Source organism: Lygodium microphyllum, chromosome 15 (assembly GCF_053477565.2).
Source record: "Lygodium microphyllum isolate KBCC chromosome 15, Lygodium_microphyllum_v1.1.10, whole genome shotgun sequence".
Lineage (NCBI taxonomy): Eukaryota > Viridiplantae > Streptophyta > Polypodiopsida > Schizaeales > Lygodiaceae > Lygodium > Lygodium microphyllum.
The window spans coordinates 140,273,385-140,297,454 of NC_141149.1; the positions used below are offsets into that span (position 1 = coordinate 140,273,385).

Consider the following 24,070-nt stretch of genomic DNA (forward strand, 5'->3'; position numbering starts at 1 on the left):
AAACAATTGCTATTCGTGGGGCAGCAAGTGCAAATGCATGGCCAACTTGGTAGTGCCAATCCATGGGAATATGGGCAGCAAGGCAATTATGCACATGCAAGCATGGGACATCAAGGATACTTTGGTGGTGGTACCATTTTTCATGCTATGGTTGGACAGGCACTGTATACGGGAATGTATGGCACAAATCCCTATGGTATGCAACAGCCAATGGATGGCTCATAATACCCAATGTATTCAGGTAATGCAAGTGGAATGCCTAATCTCATGTATGGCAGCATAAGCATGATGCTTGGGGCACAAAGTGGGCCATATGGATATGTATCGGCACCCCTAGGGACTGTTGGAGCACAAGGATTTGGTGCTGGTCATGTAGGTGCTTTAGATAGTATTGGTTTTTATTCAAATACAGCCAATGCACCCTTTTTGCAGCAGCCCATTTATGATAACTTGACTCCCGGTCCGCTGAAGGACTATGATGAAGGTGGCAAAAGCGTGAAGTTTGAGCCTTTCAATGGTGCACAAGATAGGCTGCATCTTCACAGAGGCATCTAAGATACACAAAGCAGCCACATTTTTTTGAAGGGAAATGCATTGCAGTGGTGGTCTACACTTCTTATTCAAGGGAAGTCACCTACCACTTGGGTCTAGTTCGAGCAAATGTTTGCTTCAAATTGGTTGACAAGTGCCTTTGAAGTAGACATTATGACAGGTTGGAATCAGTTGAATTCCAAAGACCGCAAGAACTTGGATCAGTATAATAAGAAGCTTTGGGATGCATTGCTGCTAGTTACTTCTTATCGTACAATATCTCTCTATGAGTAGGTGGAGAAGTATATTTGTGGTTTGCCAAAGGGTATTTGAGATTTTTGCATTAAGTCTACAGTTTCTAGCATGTCTCAGCTTATAGAAACTGCTACTACAATCGACACATTGTTGCGTGGAAAGGATGCAGGATTCCACGATGATGATGCCAAGTCACATGCCAAAGAGTCAAAGGCTGGAAAGAGGAACAAATCGCAGAGAAAGAGTGGGAAAAGTGATGCACTGTCACGTAAACCTCAGTTATCGGCTGTCAATATGGTTTATCACATTGAGTTGGATGCCATGAAAGAGCAATATGTTGATTCAAACTTTGCTAATGTTTATGATCAGCTTTGCAATGGCCAAAGGCATGGACACTTTGTGTACAAGATGGAGTTTTGATATTGCATGGACGATTGTGTGTCACAAAGCAGTTAAGGCCTAGAGTTATTACTGAAGGTTATGCTCCCTCGTATGCATGACACAGAGGTATTGATGCCACGGTCAAGGCAGTGGAGCATTTCTTTTATTGGCTAGCTTGAGGTATGATGTAGAACAGTTTGTTAAGACATGCATGGTATACCAGAAGGTAAAGCATGATAGGCAAAAGATGCCGAGTTTGTTGCAGCCCTTGCCTATTCTAGTAGCCCTTGGCAAAGCATTGCAATGGACTTTAGTTTTGAGCTTTCTAAGACATCTACAGGGAGTGATGGGATATGGACTATTATTTGTAGGCTCAATAAGCAAGCCCATTTCATTCCGGTGAGGAAGAAAATTAAGGCTGATTATATGGCACGATTGTTTTTGCAGCACATCTTTAAGTATCATGGTATGCCAGAGTCGATCATTAGTGATCGAGACCCTTGGATGACCAATTTATTTTGGAAGGGCTTGTTTGAGAATATGGGTACCATACTGAAATTCTCATCATCCTTCCATCCGCAGACAGATGGTCGGTCTGAGGAAGCAAATTCTATAGTGTTAGATCTTTTGAGGTGCTATGTTTCAGACCACAAGACATAGTGGGAGTAGTATTTGCCCTTGGTTGAGTTTACTTACAGTAACATAGTGCATAGTTCTGCGGGCAAAGCTCCATTTGAGGTGGTAGAGGGTTGTATGAAAGTATTGTGAGAGTGCGCTGCGGAAGAGGGAATACGAACACGGAGGGAGAGAGAGAGAGAGAAAGCAGAAAATAGGGAAGAGAAATCTGCACTGACTGAAATGAATGCTGAATACAAACGGGAAGGTGGAAGGAGATTGACCAGTCCCTGCACGCAGCCCACAACATTAGTGAGGGCACCAGATCAGGCTGATGATGATGGCAACACCACCACGGGGGAGAAGGAGTGTTGGAATCTGCAAGAAGACAAGTGAACAAGTGGGGAGGGGGGCTGCCTATAAATAGGCAAAAGGATAAACCCTAACCCTAACCCTAAAATGGGTGCAAACCCTAAAAATGCCCTAAAATGGCCGCCCCACAACAGTGACCAAAAAGTGGCCGGGCAGCCAGTGGCTGCCCACTAAAAGAGGCCAAAAAAAAAAACACATCCTAAGATAGCCAGTCAAGAGTGACTAGCCTCCCCCATCACAACACATGACAGACATGTCAGAGCTCCTAGTGTCCTCGTCTGACTCAGACTGAGGCTCACAGGCAGGAGATGACAAGGTATGACAAACATGACTGCTAACACCCCCTCTTAGATCCTGGATGTGGCTGAAGGCTGAAGAAGAAATAGATCCTAGGGTGGCAAGAGGAATGCCAATGTCGATGAAGTCCGTCGATGTAGACTGCCGCTGAAGGAGCTCCTCACGATCCTGGGAATCCCCCTCTAAAACACTAGGGGCCAGGGAATCCATAGCCACATCACCGAGATCGTCCCCCGCGAAAAGGGGAGGGAACCACCGAAGGAGAAGGTGGGGGATGGGAAGGAACCTGTGGAATAGAAGGTGCACAAGTGGGAACATGCGTAGCAATAGACTGCGGAGGACCCTGCATCAAAGAAGGGAAATGGAGCCTGTAAAGCCCGCTCTTTTGCCAACCTGTAGATAAGACAGCTCCTGTAGAAGAATCCTCAATAACAACGGCATGCTCGGTGAAGATCACTCGTGTGCCAAGCCTCATAAGGCCATAAACTGAGAGGAGGGGAAGGCCCAAATCCGGAACATGTAGGACCTGTGAAAAGGAGCTCAAAGGTCGGTCGGTAAACAAAGGCAATGTGCCAACACCACTAATAGGCACTGATAAAATGTCACCAACAGTGACTGAACCCTCTGATGGACGGAGATCCTGTAACAAATCACCTCGAGGAGTCATATGACTCAAAGCACCACTGCCCACTAACCAAGGCTGCGCAGAAGACACTGTAGCCACGGAAGAAGGATCCTCCTCCAAAGGATGGATATGAAGGAACACTGACTCATGGGTAAGAGCTAGTATAGAGGTAGAAGAAGGCTCCGATGTAGATCCACCCTTCGCTCCCAGACGAAGGTGAGGGTACTTCTTCTAGCATTTCTCCTCGGGATGTGTCCCTTTCCCACAGTGTGGGCACTTCAGTCTCTCTAAATCTGAGTCAGAGCCTGAAGAACTGTTCTTCTTCTTAGCCTTTGACTTCTTCTTCTTCTTCTGTCCTCCGGAACCTGCAACAAAGGCTCTAGTGGAGTCAGATCCACTAGCACTGACCTCTCTGAGTCGCTCGTCATGCTCCAAGACAAGCGGGGATAGCTCCTCCCATAGAAGCTGGGCACGGTCCTCGAAGTAAGAAGGCTGGTGGAGAGACATCAAACCGAGGCGATGGCAGTTGAGTCAAGAGAATCATAGCCATGTCTTCAGAAGATATCGTTCGACCGAGGGATGCAAGCTCATCCCTCATATCCTGTAATCTGTTGATGTGGCCCTTCATGGAAGGACTATCATCAATAGCGAGCATCCGCAACTTCTTTTCGAGAGATATCCGGTGGGCAAACGTCTTCTGTTGATAGAGAGATGCGAGCTTTCTCCACACGTCTGTTGCAGTCTTCAACCTGTGAACATGAATAAGGACAGAATCCTGCAAACTTAGAAAGAGGAAAGATCGGGCTCTAGAATTGAGCCGATCCCATAAGGCTGCACGATCCATAGAAGTCCCATCTGCGGGATCCACCTTAGGCCGGGGAATAGGAACAGAAACAAGCTCCCAAAGATCGAAGGAGTCCAAGATACACTCCACCTTGCAGGACCATAGAGAAAAGTTGGAGCCATCCAACCGATCCTCTTTGGGCAGTTGAGGAAGTATGGGTACCTGTACAGGGGGTACCAAAGGTTGCATCTTCGTTCCACTGGAAGGGGCTTGCCGAGATACATGAATAGAAGGGGGACGGGAAAGAGGAATAGACTCTGGATGACGGTCCTCGTGATAGAAATCACGCCTCCGTTCAGATGAGTGTCGAGACAAAAACTTGTCATCTGAGTCATCAAAGCCCGTAAACTGATGAGAAGACATCTTCCAATCTGCAAAACACCGATATCTGGAGCTGCAAAACGCAAGGTTGTCTGATGAATAGCACCAAGACAGAAGCCGCCAGCACCAAAACGCAGCCTGGAAGTAGGTCGCTAGCAGGAGAAGAGCCGCCTGGAGATGGAACGACAGCCAGATCAGCAAAATGCAGACTGGAGGAATGTCGCCCAGTTGTAGGAGTGGCCGCCCTGACTGAAAACGCAAGCAGGAAGTGGTGGTTGATGACGTGGCAGCCTTTGGAGGGGGTGCCTGTAGCAAACGCAAGGATGGTGACCTCCTGGAAGGGCCGTCTTGGCTGTTGGGGAAGAGACCAGCAGCAAACGCAAAGATTGTGGGTGTTCTCCCGCGTAAATCTCAGCTCCGTGTACTCTCCTTCGGCTCTGATACCATGTGAGAGTGCGTTGCGGAAGAGGGAATACGAACACGGAGGGAGAGAGAGAGAAAGCAGAAAATAGGGAAGAGAAATTTGCATTGATTGAAATGAATGCTGAATACAAACGGGAAGGCGGAAGGAGACTGATCAGCCCCTGCACGCAGCCCACAACGTCAGTGAGGGCACCAGATCAGGCTGATGATGATGGCAGCACCACCACGGGGGAGGAGGAGTGTCGGAATGTGCAAGAAGACAAGTGATCAAGTGGGGAGGGGGGCTGCCTATAAATAGGCAAAAGGACAAACCCTAACCCTAACCCTAAAATGGGCGCAAACCCTAAAAATGCCCTAAAATGGGCGCCCCACAACAGTGACCAAAAAGTGGCCGGGCAGCCAGTGGCTGCCCACTAAAAGAGGCAAAAAAAAATACACATACCCTTTTGAAGTATCTAAACTTTAAACTAGTACTTTCCATTCATGATTCTCAATGTCATTTTCTTTTAGTAATTATGCTATTTTTAACCCTTGACTATACTTTAATCTAGCACTTGTATGCACAATCTTTTAATGTCGTTCTTTTGATGACTATGCCATTCATAACGCTTGACTAATTCTTCCTTGTAATTGCTCTACTAGCAAATAAGTCATATGTAACTAGGTGCAATTATCTTCCCTTGATATATACACTTTACAAACTCCATCTTCTGAGTAGGTGAGATGAAATTTATCCTTTCCCATGACCTATACTCGTGCAATAGTATGGGGCCTAACGTATCTCATACGATAATCAAAGCAAGCATGTATCAATTTGAAAATACATTACTTACGACCGGAACTGCAGTTGGATTGAAAGTGATGCCTTTGCCCGAAGCCTTGTTGCTGGTTGCAGGATTGTCATCCGCATGCGATATTCTTGGCTTGGAGGCCATCGTCCGCAAGTAGACTCAAGAGATTAAGAAGGTGGAATAGATTCAATATTTGTATACATTGTATAGTGTGTGGAAGAAGAAGAAGAAACCAGTAAGAAAACGTTTTGGTTTCCATCTCTCTTTTTGTATTCTTGAGTGAGCTTCCTCTTGTGTATATAGTGTGCGTTTGGCGCAGCAGCTCAAGCACATTCCCCCATCACGCGATTCTTGACAATCCATCCATCTTGTATAATCCCATGTGAATATCATTCACACTTCACTAATTGAGAATGTTTTTTTCCTAGACCCTATTGGGGTCTTTCCTCTCCCACCCATCCATGATGTTACACCTCGCATACAAGGGGTTTTCCCTTTCCTTTTTAGACTTTGTTTATTTTGCATATTTCTTAGGTGACCCTAAGTTCATTGAAACTGAAATTTGATGTCGCAATCATGTTCCTTCCTTTGAATTGGACAGTTTTTCTTCTTACAACCCTTTGTTCTGAGCAATGGTTTATAAGTCATTAATTTTTGAAGGATTTTGTGCGAATTAGATGTCCAGTCAAGAGTGACTAGCCTCCCCCATCATAACACATGATAGACATGTCAGAGCTTCTAATGTCCTCGTCTGACTCAGACTGAGGCTCACAGGCAGGAGATGACAAGGCATGACAAACATGACTGCTAACAAGTATCCCCTATTTTGCACACAAAAGATAAGATCTTTGAGTTTGATCACTATGTGGAAAGCATTGATGCAACTTATTAGAAGGTTAAGAATGCACTTCAAAGATCACAGGATTGGCAAAAGAGAGCAGCAGATCGACATAGGTGTGCTTTGCACTTTGCAGAGGGCGATTATGTATTGCTGCGATTTGAAAAGGCATGGCTAAAAAAGATGATGGGCAAAGAGCGATTGCATCCAAAGCTGTCTATGAGATACTATGGGCCATTTCAAGTGTTGGAGAGGATCAATGATGCATGCTATGGGCTGAAATTGCCCCCACACTGGCGGATACACAATGCCTTTCATATGAGGTTGCTTAGACCTTTTCATGGAAATGTGCCAGAGGATGTATTTGCTGAAATTCAGCTGGAGGTTGAAGAGCTCGATGAAATACTGGTACCAGAGTAGATTTTTGCACATAGAGAGAGGAAGATCAGGGGTAAGGGTTCTAGAAGGTACTTGGTGAAGTTTCAGAATTATTCACCAATGGATGCCAAATGGATGGAGGAGGATGACTTGGCAGACCATCCTCAGTTGTTGCAGCTTTACCTTGATGCTTTCCAGTTTGAGCCGACTTTAGTTCGAGCTCGATCAGGTTCGGCACAACAGAGGTCCAGAGTATTACCTGATGCTTGTGAGGGAGCTAGCACCTCTACTCCTCAGTAATGGACAGCTCTAGAAGTAGTGGATCTCAAATGTATTCAACATACATTCAAGGTATTGTAGCTGAACAGTATGTTTGCTAGGAGATTACTATTCAGTGTACTAGTCACTATGTTTGGTAATGTTGGTTTTCAGCGTCGTATGATCATTAATATTCAGTGGTATGCAGCTGGTTTTGTGGACAACAATATGTCTTATGGTGCCATTGATGTTTCAGCCATGGTTTATGCTTGGTTTTCCCTATACTATCTGGTTTTGCTAGATGAGTTGAGCTCATGAAAAATGGACATGTCACATGCTAATTTGACAATGTTTTTGAGATTCTTTGTGAGTCTTATGTTATGTTATGTTGGTTGGTAATTTTCAGCATATGTTGGGCATATGGAATGGTTGAACAACAATGTGCAATGCTGTATTGACTATGATGCCCTATGGAAATTCTAGTGTAGTACTTTGCTTTTGATGCATTTGGCAGTGCAATCGAAGACGATTGCAAGGATTTCAAGGGGGAGGGTTGTCATGAGGACATGTATTTTTGAAAACTCAATTAACATGTGGATTAATTTTTAATCACATGATTAAGTAAATGTTGCACATGTGAGGTGCAATTGGGGTTAGAGTAAATTTACGAGCTCGAGACACAAGGAAATCACGGGATGTCAAAGGCAAAAGTTGCTATAAGTTATGCCGCACAGGTACTTGGTGGTATCTGGTGCTAGTTGTTGGCCTAGGTCATTCGTTTGGCTATAAGTGTTAGTTGGTGACCGTAGAGAAGTGGCGTTTAATGGTACCTAACGCCAATCTGATGGTCAAAGATGGCGTAGAGACACTCGAGAGTGGAAGATGCCTAACCAATTTAATTATTGGCCAGTCAGATTATTTTTCAAGGCATCTAATTAATTATTAGATTAATATTTAATTATAGATAATGCTGGAAAAACCATTTGGGAAGGTTGTCACTTGTAAAAAATGCCCATGCAAGATTGAAAAACATCTTTAGAGGTTGGAGAGGTATTTTTAGTGTATTCAACTTGCAAGAGAGAGGGAGGAGATGCTGTTGGTTTGATTTGCAGCCATTGGAGGACCTTCTGAGGCAGCTAGGGGCAGGAGAAGACCAATCAACAGTAGGTGACAGCGTCTACATGCCGTTGAGATAGGGCAGCAGTAGTAAATGATTGATTTTCTTTAGTTCTTTGCATCTCCAAGCTGTTGTGGCAAGGCAGCAGCTGCATTTGACTGATTTTCATTCATTTTTTGCGACAAAACTCTGAATTTTCTCTCTCTACAGCTTCCTCTCTCATCTACCAGCCATTTCATGGCCTTGCTCCGAAGATCTCAGCATTTGGATCCTTGGAGGCTGAGAAATTGCAAATTTCTCTGCTATAAACTCTAATTTACAGCAGAAATTAGGGTTTAGCAGCAGCCTCAGGAAGCGTGCCACAAATTGGAAGCTCCAAGACTTGGATTTTTCAGGGTTGAAGGTGAATTTTAGCTAAATTTAGGTGGAGGACTAGCTAGCCATTAAATTTGGGGCATTTCTATCGTCTATGAAGTGGGTGAAGGCCAATTAAGTGCCCGAATCAAAGGGCAAAATAGATTGAAGACTTGCTGGTCACTCGGACAGCAAGGGGAGTTCGGATTGCGAAGGGGATCGAGAGAATCTCATTGTAAATCAACTTTTTTTTCAATAAAGCTAAAGAAATACCGAAAGGGGTGCCAATTTTGGAGCCAATTGGGTGTGCATTGTCCAAGATCAGTAGGTAAATTTGTATTTTTAGATTTGCATTAATTGTTTGCTATTGTAATTAAGTTGTAATTAGGGATTTATTACCCATCCATGGAAGGAAGGTTGGTTACACCGAGTAATATCAAGCATAGCCCAAACTCACACACAAGCTGACTAGATTGATAACACTAATACCATTACTTTACTTAGAGGGTTTCTTGATCCATCGTCATTCTATTATATATTCATTAAGCATTATGCGGCTATAGCAACTCCTTTGACTGATAGGTTGAAGAAGGAAGCTTTCTTTGGGATACACTTGCAGATAGTAGCTTCAACCAGTTAAAGGAACTTTTTACTTTTGCTCCTATTCTAGTACGTCTAAATTTCTGAAAGGAGTTTACTCTATAGTGCGATGTTAGTGGCCGTGGCATAGGGATTGTTTTGTTACAAGAGCATGGAGTTATTGCCTTTAAAAGTTGCAAGCTTACAAATAAGGAAATGGCTATGAATGTCTATGACCAAGAGATGTTGGCTATTTTACATACGATAAAGAAGTGGCACCATTATTTAGAGTTCAACATTCTTCGCCTTTAGCTAGACGTTTTGGAGTTTTTTAAACCTATGATAAGATTTGCAAAAGATTTTATTGGAAATGATTGTGGAGAGATATTAAGGATTTTGTTATGAAGTGTATACCTTGTCAATAGAATGAGAACAATACCCATAAGCGAGGTGGGCTATTGTAGCCACTACCTATTCCTGAGGGCAAGTGGATGCAGATTCCATACATTTCATTACTGGCTTAGCTACTACAAAAAAGGGGATGGAATAGTATCTATGTGCAATTTATGGAGCAGAACTTTAGATTACATGGATTACCGCAAGTGATTGTATATGACAAGGATTTAAAGTTTAGGCGGTATTCAGCTTCATGGAGACGTTTTGGAGTTTTTTAAACCTATGATAAGATTTGCAAAAGATTTTATTGGAAATGATTGTGGAGAGATATTAAGGATTTTGTTATGAAGTGTATACCTTGTCAATAGAATGAGAACAATACCCATAAGCGAGGTGGGCTATTGTAGCCACTACCTATTCCTGAGGGCAAGTGGATGCAGATTCCATACATTTCATTACTGGCTTAGCTACTACAAAAAAGGGGATGGAATAGTATCTATGTGCAATTTATGGAGCAGAACTTTAGATTACATGGATTACCGCAAGTGATTGTATATGACAAGGATTTAAAGTTTAGGCGGTATTCAGCTTCATGGACACTAAATTGGCTCCTTTTACAGCCTATCATCCATAGATTGATGGCTAGACAGAAAGGGTAATTAAGTGGTTGGAGACTTATTCTCACCATTTCTGTCATGATATGCAGCATCTATGGGATTCTTGGTTGCATTTCGTTGAGTTTGCCTATAATAACTCCACTCATGCTAGAATTGGAGTTTCACCCTTTTGAGATTATGTATAGTTATAATGCGCCCTTATCCACAATCATTTTCAATGAGAAAATCAATCCTCATGGAAAAGAAGAATTGGAAAGAATGCAGACCCTTCTTCAGTAGTGTAAGATGAATCTTAGGAAGGCCTAAGTTCAAATGAAGATGTATGTTGATGAGAAGAGGTGACCTTTAGAGTTCTAAGAAGAAGAATTAGTTTTGTTGAAAGTACCGAAGTCTCATTACTCTACTTGAAGGATAGATTCAGTAACAAGCTTGCTCATAGGTTTTATGGATCCTATAGGATCCTAAAGCATATTGGAGACTTGGTATATAGATTGGAACTACCCTGTTCTACTAAGATTCATAATGTATTCCATGTTAGTTAGCTTAAGCCCTTCTATGGTACTCTTGTGGATACAGTTGATGAGCTGCCACCTATAGATGAAGAATGTCTTATTTAGTACATCCTTGAGATCATAGGTCAGCATGAGAAGAAGCTTCGCTTTTGTTCTATCATTAAGTATTTGATTAGATGGAGAGGTTTGCCATCCAAAGAAGCTTCTTGGAGGTTGGAAACTATATTAGATGAGTTTCCTTATCTACAGGATGCATTGGTGGCTGAAGTATAACTACAATGGAGCCAATTATGGAGCAGATAAGGTTAAGACAACAAAATGTTTTAGAACAATTTTTATTCTGTCAAATTTTCAGAAATATATCACTTACCATAATGTCAAAGTACTCTTCATTAGCTACGTTTTGACATGTGGCGCACTTCATTTGGACACCTTTATGAGAAGTTACGGCAGATTTTGTTCAGTAAGGTTTGTTCTTATAGCAAGCCGTCTTTTTATTCTTAAGCTTGTTTCTTGAAGACTTAAAGGCTCCTATCCCTTTTGAAGATATCAGGATCATGTATACAATTGAGATTTATCTTCAAGTCTTTAGTCCAGTCAATATATCTTCAATCTTTCATTCATTTCCAATACTTTGTATAACTGAAATCAGAGTAGTACTCTGTTTTATCCATCCTTTCTAGCCAATGTAAGTTTGTTTTTGTGGGCAAAAACCTTTGGGTAGGGATGGATTGTAAGAAGTTGGGAAGAAGATATATTTTAGTGTGGAATTATTAATAATACCTTGCCACATTGACATAGGCAAAAAAAGGGTGAGACATGTAAATTTTCACATCTTTTGACATTAATACATTTACCGTCTCTTACTTTTCCTCCTTGTTCATAGCTTCTATGGTTTCTCTCTCTTTGTCACTCTTTTCTCTCACCTCTCAGTTCTCTCCTTGCAATTGAGTAGTGAGCAAGCTTAAGTAAGCCTTAAATGTCATGTGTCAAGTTCAGATAGAACTAGTCCTGTTGATGACTCAATTTGGGTAATTGTGGAGTGGTTGACCAAACTCTCTTGGTCTATTTCTACTAAGATTGATGTAAACACATTGGAGTTGGCAATGCTCTTTGTAGAAAACATCCATTTGCTTTTGATTTTTCTGCTAATATATTTTTATGACTCTTCTATCTAAATGGCTTGCAATTTCTTCACTACTAGTTGAGGGGTGCCAAGTCTACCCTTTATATCAAGCTATACTAGGCTTCATCATTCATCAAGTCCTCAACTCCCCAAGTTGATAAGTTGATATCAACTACTCCTCTACCTTTGGTATTGGCATTCATGTTTTGTGAGGGGGTTGCTTGAAGCTTGCCCTCATGTTACATGCAAGTTACAACATTATCTTCTTGTCTTTAACATTAGCATCCCTTCCTTTTCCTCATGTCACATGCACATTATGGCATTGCCTTCTTGTCTTGAAAGTTGAACATTAGCATCCCTTCCTTGTTGTATCTTCCTTTTCATGGCATACATCATTGCATTTCAATACATCATTCATCATTGTAAAAGGGCTCTTGGGCAAGTGAACAAGTCTTTGATAAGGACACCGTGGAAGTGGCACCGTGCTCCATGAGCATGGCCCTTTACACATTACTCCTTTGCATTTGCATTGTGTGTATATGTTGGGCCCTTTGATGGAATGAGAACTAATGAGAATAAGCATCCTTCCAAGGAGAAAACCCACGCATTTGTGTATCATGTTTCCCTTTTACGTCATCAAGTGAAGCATACAACATTCTATTGCTTACCAGGGATCCGCAACAGGCTATCACACTACATCGGCTATTGTTTATTTGTTCTACGTCTCTACACAGATAGGTTTGATTGTGATTGTGCATTAGGGTCTATCTTTTTTATGAACTACAATAACCACTTACAGGAAACTCTAAAAAAAAAAGTCCCATTCACTTGAGTGACTCAAAAGAAGTCAACTATCACATTTGTGTTTTAATAGGTCCTTGGGCAGCCCATTGTGACATCCTTGGCTTAATGCCTTTGTCTCTTTGGGATGGGATCGTTTGGGTTAGGGCTGAGCCGTATCTTCTCTCTCCTTGGTGTCCCTTTTGGGGCTTGAGAGGAGGTGTTGAGCTACCAAAATTTGCCTTTTAAATACAATAAGCAAATTTGCTCTTTTGTATGACACTAAAGACTCTTGGTTTGATATGTAAAGAAATACCCTAACATAGAAACACAAATAACAATCGTACGACAAAGCATAGACTGATAAAAGAACACAATTAGGGTTAGGGTAAACACAGTGAATAAATGAAGAAACACAACAGCAAGAAGACCTCCAGGAAGTGAGGTGGCATCAGGAAAGACCTCCAATTGGCTGGTGGCGGCAGTAGCAGTACCTTCTGATGACTGGGCAGCAGCTTCTGGGGCTGAGGTTGGTGGATGATGATGAAGGTAATGATGTGAGGGTAATGATGATTAAGGTGATGGGGCACACTGTGGGATATGGGATGAAGTGGGGTGCATAGTGAGTCCCTTTTTACAACATGCTGAGAGACTGTTTAGCATCTATGGCCTGTTTTGTTCTCTTACATCTTGATGTGTCTATTTGCCTGCTTTCTTTCATTACAACAACAAACTCCATGTCTCTTCTTAATCTCTTTCTCATTTGTAGGTAAAATTAGACTTGTGGCTTTGTTTGCTTCAAGAAATAAGGATGTTTTAGTATGACTTAGAAATGGATGGAATCTTATGTTAAGCAGATACTGAGGCAAGTCTGTTTTGTTATGTTTTCTCTGTAACAGCTTTTGCGGTTGCAAAATCAGAATTCTTTCCTTTCAAGGAGAGAGCAAGAACTTTTATCAAGTATGCAGACTGAAGAAGTCCTGCAGTCTGAAGTTAGGCGCCTTGAGGAGGTATTTTACATTGTTCTTTTTGAAAGTGGCTCTGCATGGCTGCCTATTTAGTATTGTCTAAAATTCAAACCACTTACTCTGAGTCTTCAGCATAATGATTAACAGACGATTACTTTCAGGCCCTGTCTTTTCTTAATCTGTTTCGTCCATGGTGTTGCCGTAGATTTCTCATGTAGGCATCAGCTGGCTCTTTTATGAGAAGTGGGTGCAATATATGGAAAACTAAGCTCGTTCAATGCATGTTTTGTACATAGTATTTGAGCCAGCACTTACTATTTAGTATTTGGACCTGCACTTTGTACGCAGCATCCTCTAGATGTATTCTTGGGTCATGGGAGAGCCTTGATTGTTTCAATGACTGGATGTTGAGCTAGGGGGCAGACGCCTATCATTTTAGCTCTTCTTTGAGTCTGCTTACCCATGGATAGGGCTATGGTGTATGCCCTTTGACTTGAATTTTCTATTTGCAATAAACCTTTGATTACATCATCCTTAGTTGATGGCCTTTAGTTTTTAAAATTTTGCACTTCCCACTTCTAGAAAAGATAGGCATAATAGTATGTTCTGCAGCTACCATGGTGGATTCCAAGTTCCAATGATGCATGCAGGTGTGTGGAATTTAAGTTGTGCAGGTCCCATAGCTGTTTTTTGGAATGATGTAAATAGTAAGAGCTTGAAAATGGAATTGAGAGTTCGTGCTGTTCCAAATCTCCGGAGGTCTTAATATTTGAACTTGGAGTGACTTGGGTATATCATACTCAATTGACACTGCAGCTACATAAGTGCCTGTAGCCCCCTCAAGCACTTAGCCAAGAGAAGCCATCATAAGCCACTGTAGATGCGATTCCTTGTGTTGTCTTCTGAATTTCAGTATAAGTAGAGAAATATGCAGGTGAAGGTGTCTGTGTATAGAGAGGTTTGAGCTGCAACTTTTTCTTGCAAACCTGGCAAGCTGGGGCAGACTGCTTTTAAAGAAACTCAGCTGGTGTGACCACTTTTGTACTGCTACTGCTTTTCATAGGCCCTTTCTGTACTGAGTCGTGTCTCCAACTCAGCATTTTGAGACATTCTTCCATTTTGTTCCTTTTTCCAATGGCATGTGATCTTGAGAATGGTCCCTAACTAATGCAGCCTTGCCCAAGAAGTGGAGCAATTGCAACAGGACTTCTGCTGGGAAGGGTTACTCCTCAAAAGGGAAAGATCACTTTGCCTTATTCACTGTGAACAGCACCATAAGAAATATAGGTGGTCCTACCCAAGGTGCCCAGTGGAACTTGGATCCAAACACTCCTGGTTCTGCATCCAAGTTGTAGCTACAGACCGTTTTCCATTGCTGCCTGGCCCTCCATGAAGATGCCATCTCCATCTTTCTCATCTTTGTGCTGGTCTTCTTGACATGTTGCTGTTCATGAGGGCCAGCTAATCTATGACTACCCTGTTCATCAATCACGTCCATGTAGTCACTCAATAGTGTCACTTTCTGGCATATGCATACCTTGTCTCACATCCTAATGCCTGCAGGCTTCAGTCATCATCATTGAAAGTCTTTTGGCTGTCAGACCTGATTGTCGTGCAGTAAATATGTAGACCACCTGCATCTGCACACCCTTTTACAGTCAAAGCTGTAGACAAGCCCATGTCCTTGCGCTGCAGTCGGAAGATTTCAAAAGTGGGCCTTTGCATCGTTAGCTCCAATGCCATAGGGAGACCCTCTTCAGACACATGAGAGGAATACATCCAGATCCACCCAGACAAAGGTGCTGACAGAGTTCCTCACACCGGTAGTCATTACGGCTTCCTCCCTGTGGTGCACCAGCTCTGTAGTCCCAAAAAATTATTATGATGGATCACCTTAGAGCAAGCCATATCCATATGTTGAGCAAGGCATTCCTAATCCCTAGTGTGACGATCCAACTGTCCTCACCATCGATAGATATGAGCCATCGTCTTGTATGACAGGAGCTGGCCATCTAGATACTTCGGTCCCCTAAGCAAAGCAATTGATGTAGCATCCTATGCAGGAGATACTTCGGTCCCCTGTGCTAGAGCAATTGATGTAGCATCCTATGCGGGAGATACTGCAACCATGCTTCCTTCTTGGAGAGGGTGGTAATGACGTGATTAATCAACAATTATAGCAAGCATAAAATTCATGTTACCAATTAATCTTGGACAATGGACAACATGTTGGCCCCAAAAAATTGGCGCCTTTTGTGGTATTTCTTTACCTTGAATTGCAATTTGGATGGAATGCAATGAGATTCCTTGAATCTCCTTCACTCTCCAATTGCCTCTTGCTATTATAAATGACTAGCAAGCTTTCAAACAAATTTGCCCCTTGGTTTGCTTGGGGATTGGTATTCAATTGTGCTCCTTGGGTGACAAATTTAGCCCCAAATGTTTGTTGGCTGAATGGTCACTTGAATCTCTTGAAATTGCCCCAATTTTAGTGACTGAAATTCAAGTCTCTAGGCCTTCAATTTTTGAGCATGCTTCTTGAGGTGATTGTCAAATCCTAATTTTTGCTATAAATTATGGGTTATGGTAGGGATTAGTCAAAATCTCCACCTCCAATGGGTGATTTTGTTAGAAATTGCTGAGAAGGGATGAGAATAGACTGGAGGATGAGAGACAATGCTAAAGAGAGAAAATTTAGATTTCCATCATGAGAAAATGAAAGAAATCAATTACTATCTTGTCTAGATAGCCATGAAAGCTATCTCCATTGATGGAATATGTTGAATATGATGTAGCTTGATTGAAACAGCCCTCAAGTTGCTGTTACCTATTGCTATAGTCTCTTCAAGGCATGTTGCTAGCTCTTGGAGGGTCTCTTGTTGGTTGGAAATGCTGAGCTAAAACATGCTTTACAGGTGATTACCATTTTCAAAAAGTCCCAAAATATGCTTAATTAATGAAAAATACAAATTTGGTGCGCAGTTCGAGAGAGTTTTAGTGGTTCCCTGAAACCCTAATTTTGTGGGACATCCTTCAACATCTATATATAGACAGGTTGCCAACCATTTAGCCTCATCCTTTTGTGTAGGTTTCTCACTCTACTATGCAGATTTCAGCCATCACCCACCTACCATTTGCTGTCCAACCATCACTTATTGTGGCTCATCACTATCCAGCCCTAGGCCGCCTGTTTTCAGCCACCATCGCCCTACTATTTGGAGGTCTCCATTTACTGCGTCATCATAGCACCTGATCAACATGTGTTTTCAGCATCTTGTGCTAGGCGACAGGCTACTGCCATCTCTTCCACCAGGTGACTGTTGCAGTATCTACGTTTTTGCTGTTCAACAAGCCATCTACATTAGCAAACACCTTTTCTGTTGGCGCATCAATTTCTTGATTTTGTGACAATTTGGTAATCAATGTTTGGTGTTTCCTGCACTTTGGCTAGTGGTCATAGCGCTTGGGATCCATCTTCGGTGGATGTCACTCTTTGATATTGCATTGCTCTGCCCTTGGGCATTGTGTACACTTTTACATTAATTCACTTTAGAGTTTCTTCTCTTCGTTTTTGAGTTTTGAGTTTTTGCGTTTTGCGTTTTGTGTTTAGGGTTTGAGTTTTGCTCGTCTCTGTCCGAGTCTTTGTGTTTCAGTCTTGGTCGTACGTGGTGTGTTTCCTCAATGCAAATCCTAGCATATTCTCACAGGAAATGACTTGTCAACTGTTGCAGTAACAATGATAGTGTTCTCTCTCTCTCTCTCTCTCTCTCTATACAAGTTTTGCCAAGTGGCAGCCTTCCAAAACAATTTCTAGTATTATCTTGCTTTATTAAATTAAATTTTAGAATATTAATTCTGAAAATTAATTCACTAATTATTTATGGCTTAGAAAAATAATATGACCGGTTAACAATCAAATTGACTAGGTTAATTTATCACCCAAGTGATTCTGAGCACTTATTCCCTAGTGTCACCACTGACCCTAATGGCTAATTAAGCATTTTAGGCCAAGTTTTGACACCGGGTGCCACCTAATACTTGTCACGTATAACTTAATACAACTTTTGCCAATGTTATCCATTGATCACTGAGGTTACTAAGATCTCTTTGTCACTTAAGTGACTTGCATATTCACATGTATCTTATAAGTGCACAATTTAATAGTGCCAAAGCTAAGCATTAAGAATACATATCCTTGTGATGTAGCTCCCCCTTGATGTTGGGCTCGACTGCTATGGAGTGAGAGACTAGAATGAGCAGGGATAGAGCTGAGAGTTGAGAGCTTAGAGAATTGAATGTGAGTGTGCCAGTGTGTTGCTCGGTACACAAAGAATAAAAATGTATTTATATGTTACGGTACAAGTAAAAGGGTGTGCTCACACCCATAAGTTTATACATGGGATGAATGGGAGTTTACACCCAAAGGGGCTTTACACCCAATAACCTCCCGCTTAAAGGCCCAAAGTGGTGCCTTTAAACTATCCAACTCCCACTACTCGAATGCAATGCTCATGCTATCAGTGTGTTGCTCGGTACACAAAGAATAAAAATGTATTTATATGTTACGGTACAAGTAAAAGGGTGTGCCCACACCCATAAGTTTATACATGGGATGAATGGGAGTTTATACCCAAAGGGGCTTTACACCCAACAACCTCCCGCTTAAAGGCCCAAAGTGGTACCTTTAAACTATCCAACTTTCACTACTCGAATGCATCCTGATGCTAAGCCTTTGCAAGGCTTAGCATACACGATTGGGAGAGTGATTGCATACATGAACTACAGTTTTAAGAGCCTCTCCCCAAAATTGTTGTGCGAAATTAGCTACGGACAGCATGCATCTGACTCTCTCACAAAGTGCGTGATTATATCTTTCAGCTACGCCATTTGATGCAGGATTGTAAGGGACTGTCAACTCCCTCTTAATGCCATGCATCTCACAAAACTTTTTGAACTCATTAGAAACATACTCGCTTCCATTATCTGTTCTTATAGCTTTTAACTTAAGCCCTTTCTGCGTGGTAACAAAAGCATGAAACTTTTTAAAAGCATTCAACACTTCCTTTTTGCTCTTTAATACATACACCCATGATTTTCTGTTGAAATCATAAAAAAAAGTGACAAAGTAGCGTGCATCCCCATGTGAATTAATAGGCATAGTGCATACATCAGAATGTACTAAGTTAAGAGCATTGGACTTCTTAACGACACCAGAGTAATTAGGAGACTTCACACGTTTTCCATATATGCAATCATTACAAAAGTTGAGACCAAAGTCTTTTACATCAAATCTCCTTGAAGAGGAGAGAATGTGAAGGCCTTTCTGGCTCATATGGACAAGTCTTTTGTGCCAAAGTTTCATCTTTGAATGAACTTCAACCACAACTAAAAACTTCTTAGGTAATGCTTTATAATGCAAATAATACAAAGTCCCCTTTTGGCGCCATTTTCAAGGAACAAGTGAATGGTACCTACACCCTCTATTTCACAAGTATAATTGTTACCCTAGTAAACCTTGCCTAGCCAACTTGCAATGTATTCGAAAAATAACTCCAAACGTACGCTGTTTACTATCCATGATTGAGACAACCAATCGTGAGTTGAAAGTAAGGCATCAATTACCTTCTTTTTAGTGATGTGCGTATCACCTGTTGCTGCCATAACATCTACATCATTACATGAGGTTGCAACAAGTATCTCTCCAGTGTCAGAGAGCTCTTCAATGAGCACACTAGATGCAACATTTGCCTTTGCAACTTCTTTTGAGGGAAAGCTATTATTATCTTTCTTGTCATCCTTCTTTTTCTTTCCTTGTTATTTCTTTCTTGCTTGCTCTTTCTTGTAGTAGCGACAATCGGGGTTTTTATGCCCTTTACGTCCACATTGATAGTAAGTTACATCTTGCTGTTTGCCCCTGCTTTTACTCCTGCTTTTGCCTTTATTTCTTGCATTACCCCTCTTTTTTGACTTGCCTCTTAGATGATAGGTTGAACCTCTGCTTTCTCCATTGGATTTTCTTCTAATCTCCTCATTGAGAATAGAGCCCCTAACACCATCAAAGGTTAAAGCAAGGTTGTTGCTCAATGAAACAACCAAAGACTCGTAGGTATCAGGAAAAGTCATGAACAAGAAAATGGCCTTCAATTTATCATTGAACGGCTACAAACCAGAGTTGTGCTACTAACTCAAAGACTTATCCAACTCCATGTTTACTTCATTAAGGATTTACCACTAGATACACTTGATTCACAAGAGTTGCATTTTCATAAGTGTCCTTAAGCTTTTTCCATATAGCATAACTTGTATCAAGATGCTTGATGTCTGTAAGTACATCATCAGACATCGACATCTGTCATAGCTGCAGGCTGTCTCCAAGAGAGAGCATCTTTAGAGTCCTTGAGAAACAAAATGCCTTGCATCCTATCCTTCCACAAGTCAAAGCCAGTGCCAAACCTCTTCATTTCAAAGAGGGATTTAGTGTCACTGCTGCTAGAAGCATTTGCAGCTATTTTTCAGCAATAAACCAGAAATTCAATGTTACAATTTATGACAGCAAAAAATGAGTTGAATATTCAGCTGATTTCAGCCCAAATTTTCAGCAAATAATAGCAAGATTCAGTCCAAGTACATGTACAGCAGTAGAACAAATGACTTTCAGCAGTATGACTGCAATTTCAGCATACATTAAATGCATACATCATTGCTAGGTAACTCCCACTTAAGCAATATCACCAAAAATACGTCTGCATCAATCCCAGATCTGCAAATGATCACTAAGACTGTTGCAACATGAATAATCAGCAATACATCAACTCAATGGGAGCTGTCCAACATGTGCACTGCATACATATGTGCTTGTATCAAATTCTGATACACAAAACACTAAGAAATCTCTGCAATTTCTCCAAAAATCACACAAGTGGGAGACAAAAATGCTCAAATCACTTTGCTTATAGTCGCAATATTTCTTCAACAATATTCCCAAAGTGCGTTTCACGCATTAACTTTGCCAATATCCATAGATTTCAGCAAAAGCCCCAAAATTTCACTAACCGATCTGCCTCGATCGCATTAATACATATTCTCGAAAGCATAAAATGGAAAAAATTAGCAAAATTTCACAAAATTTTGCAAAAACCCCAAATTTCTCGGGTCCAATTGTGCACCAATGTTAGCTAATCTAACTCAGTTAAACAAAATTTCACCAATACAGCGAAAGCCCTAAATTTTATGGGTCTTATGTTGAGAAATTTCACTCAAATGAGCAAAGTTTTAGTAAATTTGGCGAAATCCCCAATTCAAATGCACACAATGTTTGCAATTTCTAACGCAGATGCCTCAATTTTGCATGAGGAGCACTCAATTTGAAAAGCCCCAAAATTTTAGGCATAAATATGCACAAATTTGAACTTTGTGGTTATGCCCCGTCAGGCCAAGGGGAAATTCAAGAAGAATTTTGAAGAAAAACGAATTTGTGACCTTAAGGAAAAATGATGTGACGAGGTCCTTTGACCTGCCCGTCAGATGATGCCAGCCCCGCGTGCCAAATGTGCGACCCGTCATTTGCGTTCTTGGAACCCTGCCGGTCTGTTGACTGGGATTGTCACCTGTGACTTGTCCAGTCGCCTATCGATTGTCTCAAAGTTGTTGCCTAGCAGTCTCGTCAATTGCCTACTCTCGCCCGCGCTATTTGTCAGTTGCTCGCTCGACTTGGAGCACCAGAGTGCCTGTCTCCCTGGTCTTCGTCGCGTGCAGTTCCTTGCGTTGGTGAGTTATACCTGGCGCCCATCAGTTAGCAGTATCATCGATTGCTTGCCCCACATTCGCCTGCTCTTGCTGGTCCACGCTGGTTACGTTGGTCATGCCTCCTGGTCCTGACTATTCATGAGCTGCGTTTGGCCTCGAGAAGCATAAACTCTGTGCTCTGATACCAGTTTGAAGGGGAGAGTACGCAATGGAGTGCGAGATCAAGGCGTGAGCTGCAGAGCAGAGTTGAGAGTTAGAGGGAGTGAACGTAGAGACAGGTGTACCAGTTTGTGATGGTACACAAAGAATAAAAGAATGTATTTATATGTTAGGGTACAAGGTACAATAAGGGTGTGTTCACACCCGTAAGACTATTTACACGGAGACGAAGGGTCTTTACACCCAACAATTGTAAGGCACATGTGATGCACATGGCAATTATTGAGATGCCTTGCTCTTGCTAGTAACATTTGATTAATTTAATAATCAAATGTGCAGTGTTATAAGGCACATGTGATGCACATGGCAGTTATTTCATAGTAGGCCAAGGATCCTGAGGAAGCAGTGGATGTCAAAGGCAAAAGTTGTGACAAGTTATGCTAACTAGGTATTGGATGTTAGTTGGTGTCAATTTGGCCCTAGGACTATTAATTGGCTAATAAGTGTCAATGGTGACGCTAGGCACTAATTAATTGATTTGTGCTTGCCCAAGGGTTAATTAAGGCTAGGGACCACTAGGGGTTGTAAATGGCCCAGTCAATTACAACCCCTAATATTGGGCACATCTAATTTTGGGTAAGGTTAGAAGGGCTGTCATTAATTTTCAGAATTAATTAATCTTGAAAATTAATTAATTGGTTGAAAATTGTTGAGAAATGGGATTAGAAGGCTGCCACTTGGCAAAAATACCTATGCAATGGAGGAGAAGGCTGTTTCGGGGCTTGTAGAGGTCCATTCAGTTGGTTCAGTCTGTAGGAAAGAGAGAGGAGGTGCTGTTGATCAGTTTCTAGGGCAGAAGACAGCCATTTGTTGTAGGTAACAACAGTCAGGAACCATTAGGGATCATGCGACAGTAGTTTGAGGCTCATTCGGGGCTGGTTACAACATTTGTGGGCAGGCGACAACAGCTTGGAGGCTCCATGCAGCAGGCGACAGCATTTGATATTGATCAGGATAGGCAATAGGCAGATTTAGGGGTTTTCCGCGTGGAAAATCTGAAATTTCTCTCTCCTCAAGTATTCTCTCACCTCCTTCAGTCCATTCTTTAAGTATCTCAGAATTTCTTAGCCATTTGAAGAGTTTCTCATCAAAATTTGGTGGACAGTAGTGAGATTTCTGCTGTAAATCCTAATTCTCAGCATAAATTAGGGTTTAGCAGCCACCTTGAAACTCGTACTAGCAATTGAAGGCATTGTACACTCAAATTAGTAGCTGGAATTCAAGGAATCACAAGGGATTGTTGGAAGGCATAGTACATTGAAAACAGGAGTTGGAATTCAAGGAATTGCTAGGGATTTTAGATACCAATCCATCCCATTTGATTTGGGGCAGCATTTGGCTAGTTAGGGGTCCAATTTGTACAAGGCTTGGGTGAAGATCAATGAGCAAAGTGCTCGAAAGGCTTATTGATTAGTTATGATAGCAAGGGGCTTTTGGATTGGTGGAGGAGATTAAGAAATCTTAGTTGTATTCCATCCGGTAGCAATGCAAGTTAAAGAAATACCGCAAGGGGCGCTAGTTTTGGGGCCAATAGGGCGTGCAATGTCCAAGAATGTTATGGTAAAGTGTGTATTTCAATTTATGCTTATTTGTTCATTGCTCTAATTAAGTGCTTGATCAGGTATTACCACCCTCTGTGAGAAGGAAGGTTGGTTTCATGGTTTCATTGCTAGGATACCATCAAATTCGTTGACTTGGTGGGTCCAAGCCACCTGATTATAAGCTAGAAGCATTCTGCTAGTACTGAATTTGTTCTCAGCTTGGGTAATTATAGCAAGATGTGAGTATATAGTGAGATGGAATCAAGCAGTGATGATGCCTCTTGGTATGAACATTCACATGGGGAAAAAGGAAATGCAATGCTTGATCTTGGGCAAGGCTCACATGATGGACAACAAGCTGAAAATGTTGTTATTGGACAAGAGGCAAGGCCTTTAAGGCAAAATGATGTTGATGATCAACAAGGGGAAGAGGAATTTGATGATCAATTCAAAAATTGAATGGGGATAGCAACAAATCGCTTTGCTGAATTGGTAAATGATCCTTAGTTTACTCGATTTTTGAATGCTCCAATGAAGGACAATAAGTGCAAGAAGAAAAAAAACTTATCTTCTATACCTTCGGGACAGCAAGATGCACCGAAGATAGTGCCAAAGTCTTTACTTGAAGCTCCCAAAGAAGCCAATGAAGAAAAACAATTGGTAACTATAGGGCAAGGTGTGCAAATGTAAGGCCATCATGGTAGTGCCAATCCAATGGATTTTGAATAGCCAAGCATGCAAGCAATGATGGGACATCTAGGATACCTTGGTGGTAGCACTATTTTTCATAATGGTTGGTCAAGGATCGCATACATGAATTTTACAAATCAAAATATATTTAAACGATAACAATTTTTTTTTGCTTGAAATTCAAAATGTGCATCATCACAGTAACATACAAAGGCATAACTTTAACAACCATAGCCAAGCTTTGAACTAGCTTCTTGCAATATGTAAAGAATTATGTCTAAAAACTAGTGGAGTAGGTTACAATACTCAAAAGCTACTAAAAGAACATCGGCTCTCAAAGGATCTCGAAACGGTCTTAATAGACAAGGCTTGGCAGTCTGAGCTTTGAGGGGCTTGTGAAACTAGTCTTCCTTCTCGAATAGGGTAACAAATAATTTGATTAAGCACTAATTACAGCAAGCATAAAATTCATGTAAACTGAAAATGCACACTTTAC

At 41.5% G+C, this 24,070-nt stretch overlaps 1 protein-coding gene across 2 annotated transcripts in view; it reads left to right on the forward strand.

The window, feature by feature from the left end:
- LOC148025138 (uncharacterized) overlaps window positions 1-24,070 on the forward strand; it is a 57,667-nt gene that overhangs the window by 26,732 nt on the left and 6,865 nt on the right. For both annotated transcript variants that reach the window (XM_087694868.1, XM_087694869.1), the window contains one exon: window positions 13,310-13,420. In XM_087694868.1, the coding sequence (XP_087550994.1) occupies window positions 13,310-13,420 (111 nt within the window). The remainder of the gene's footprint in view (window positions 1-13,309; window positions 13,421-24,070) is intronic.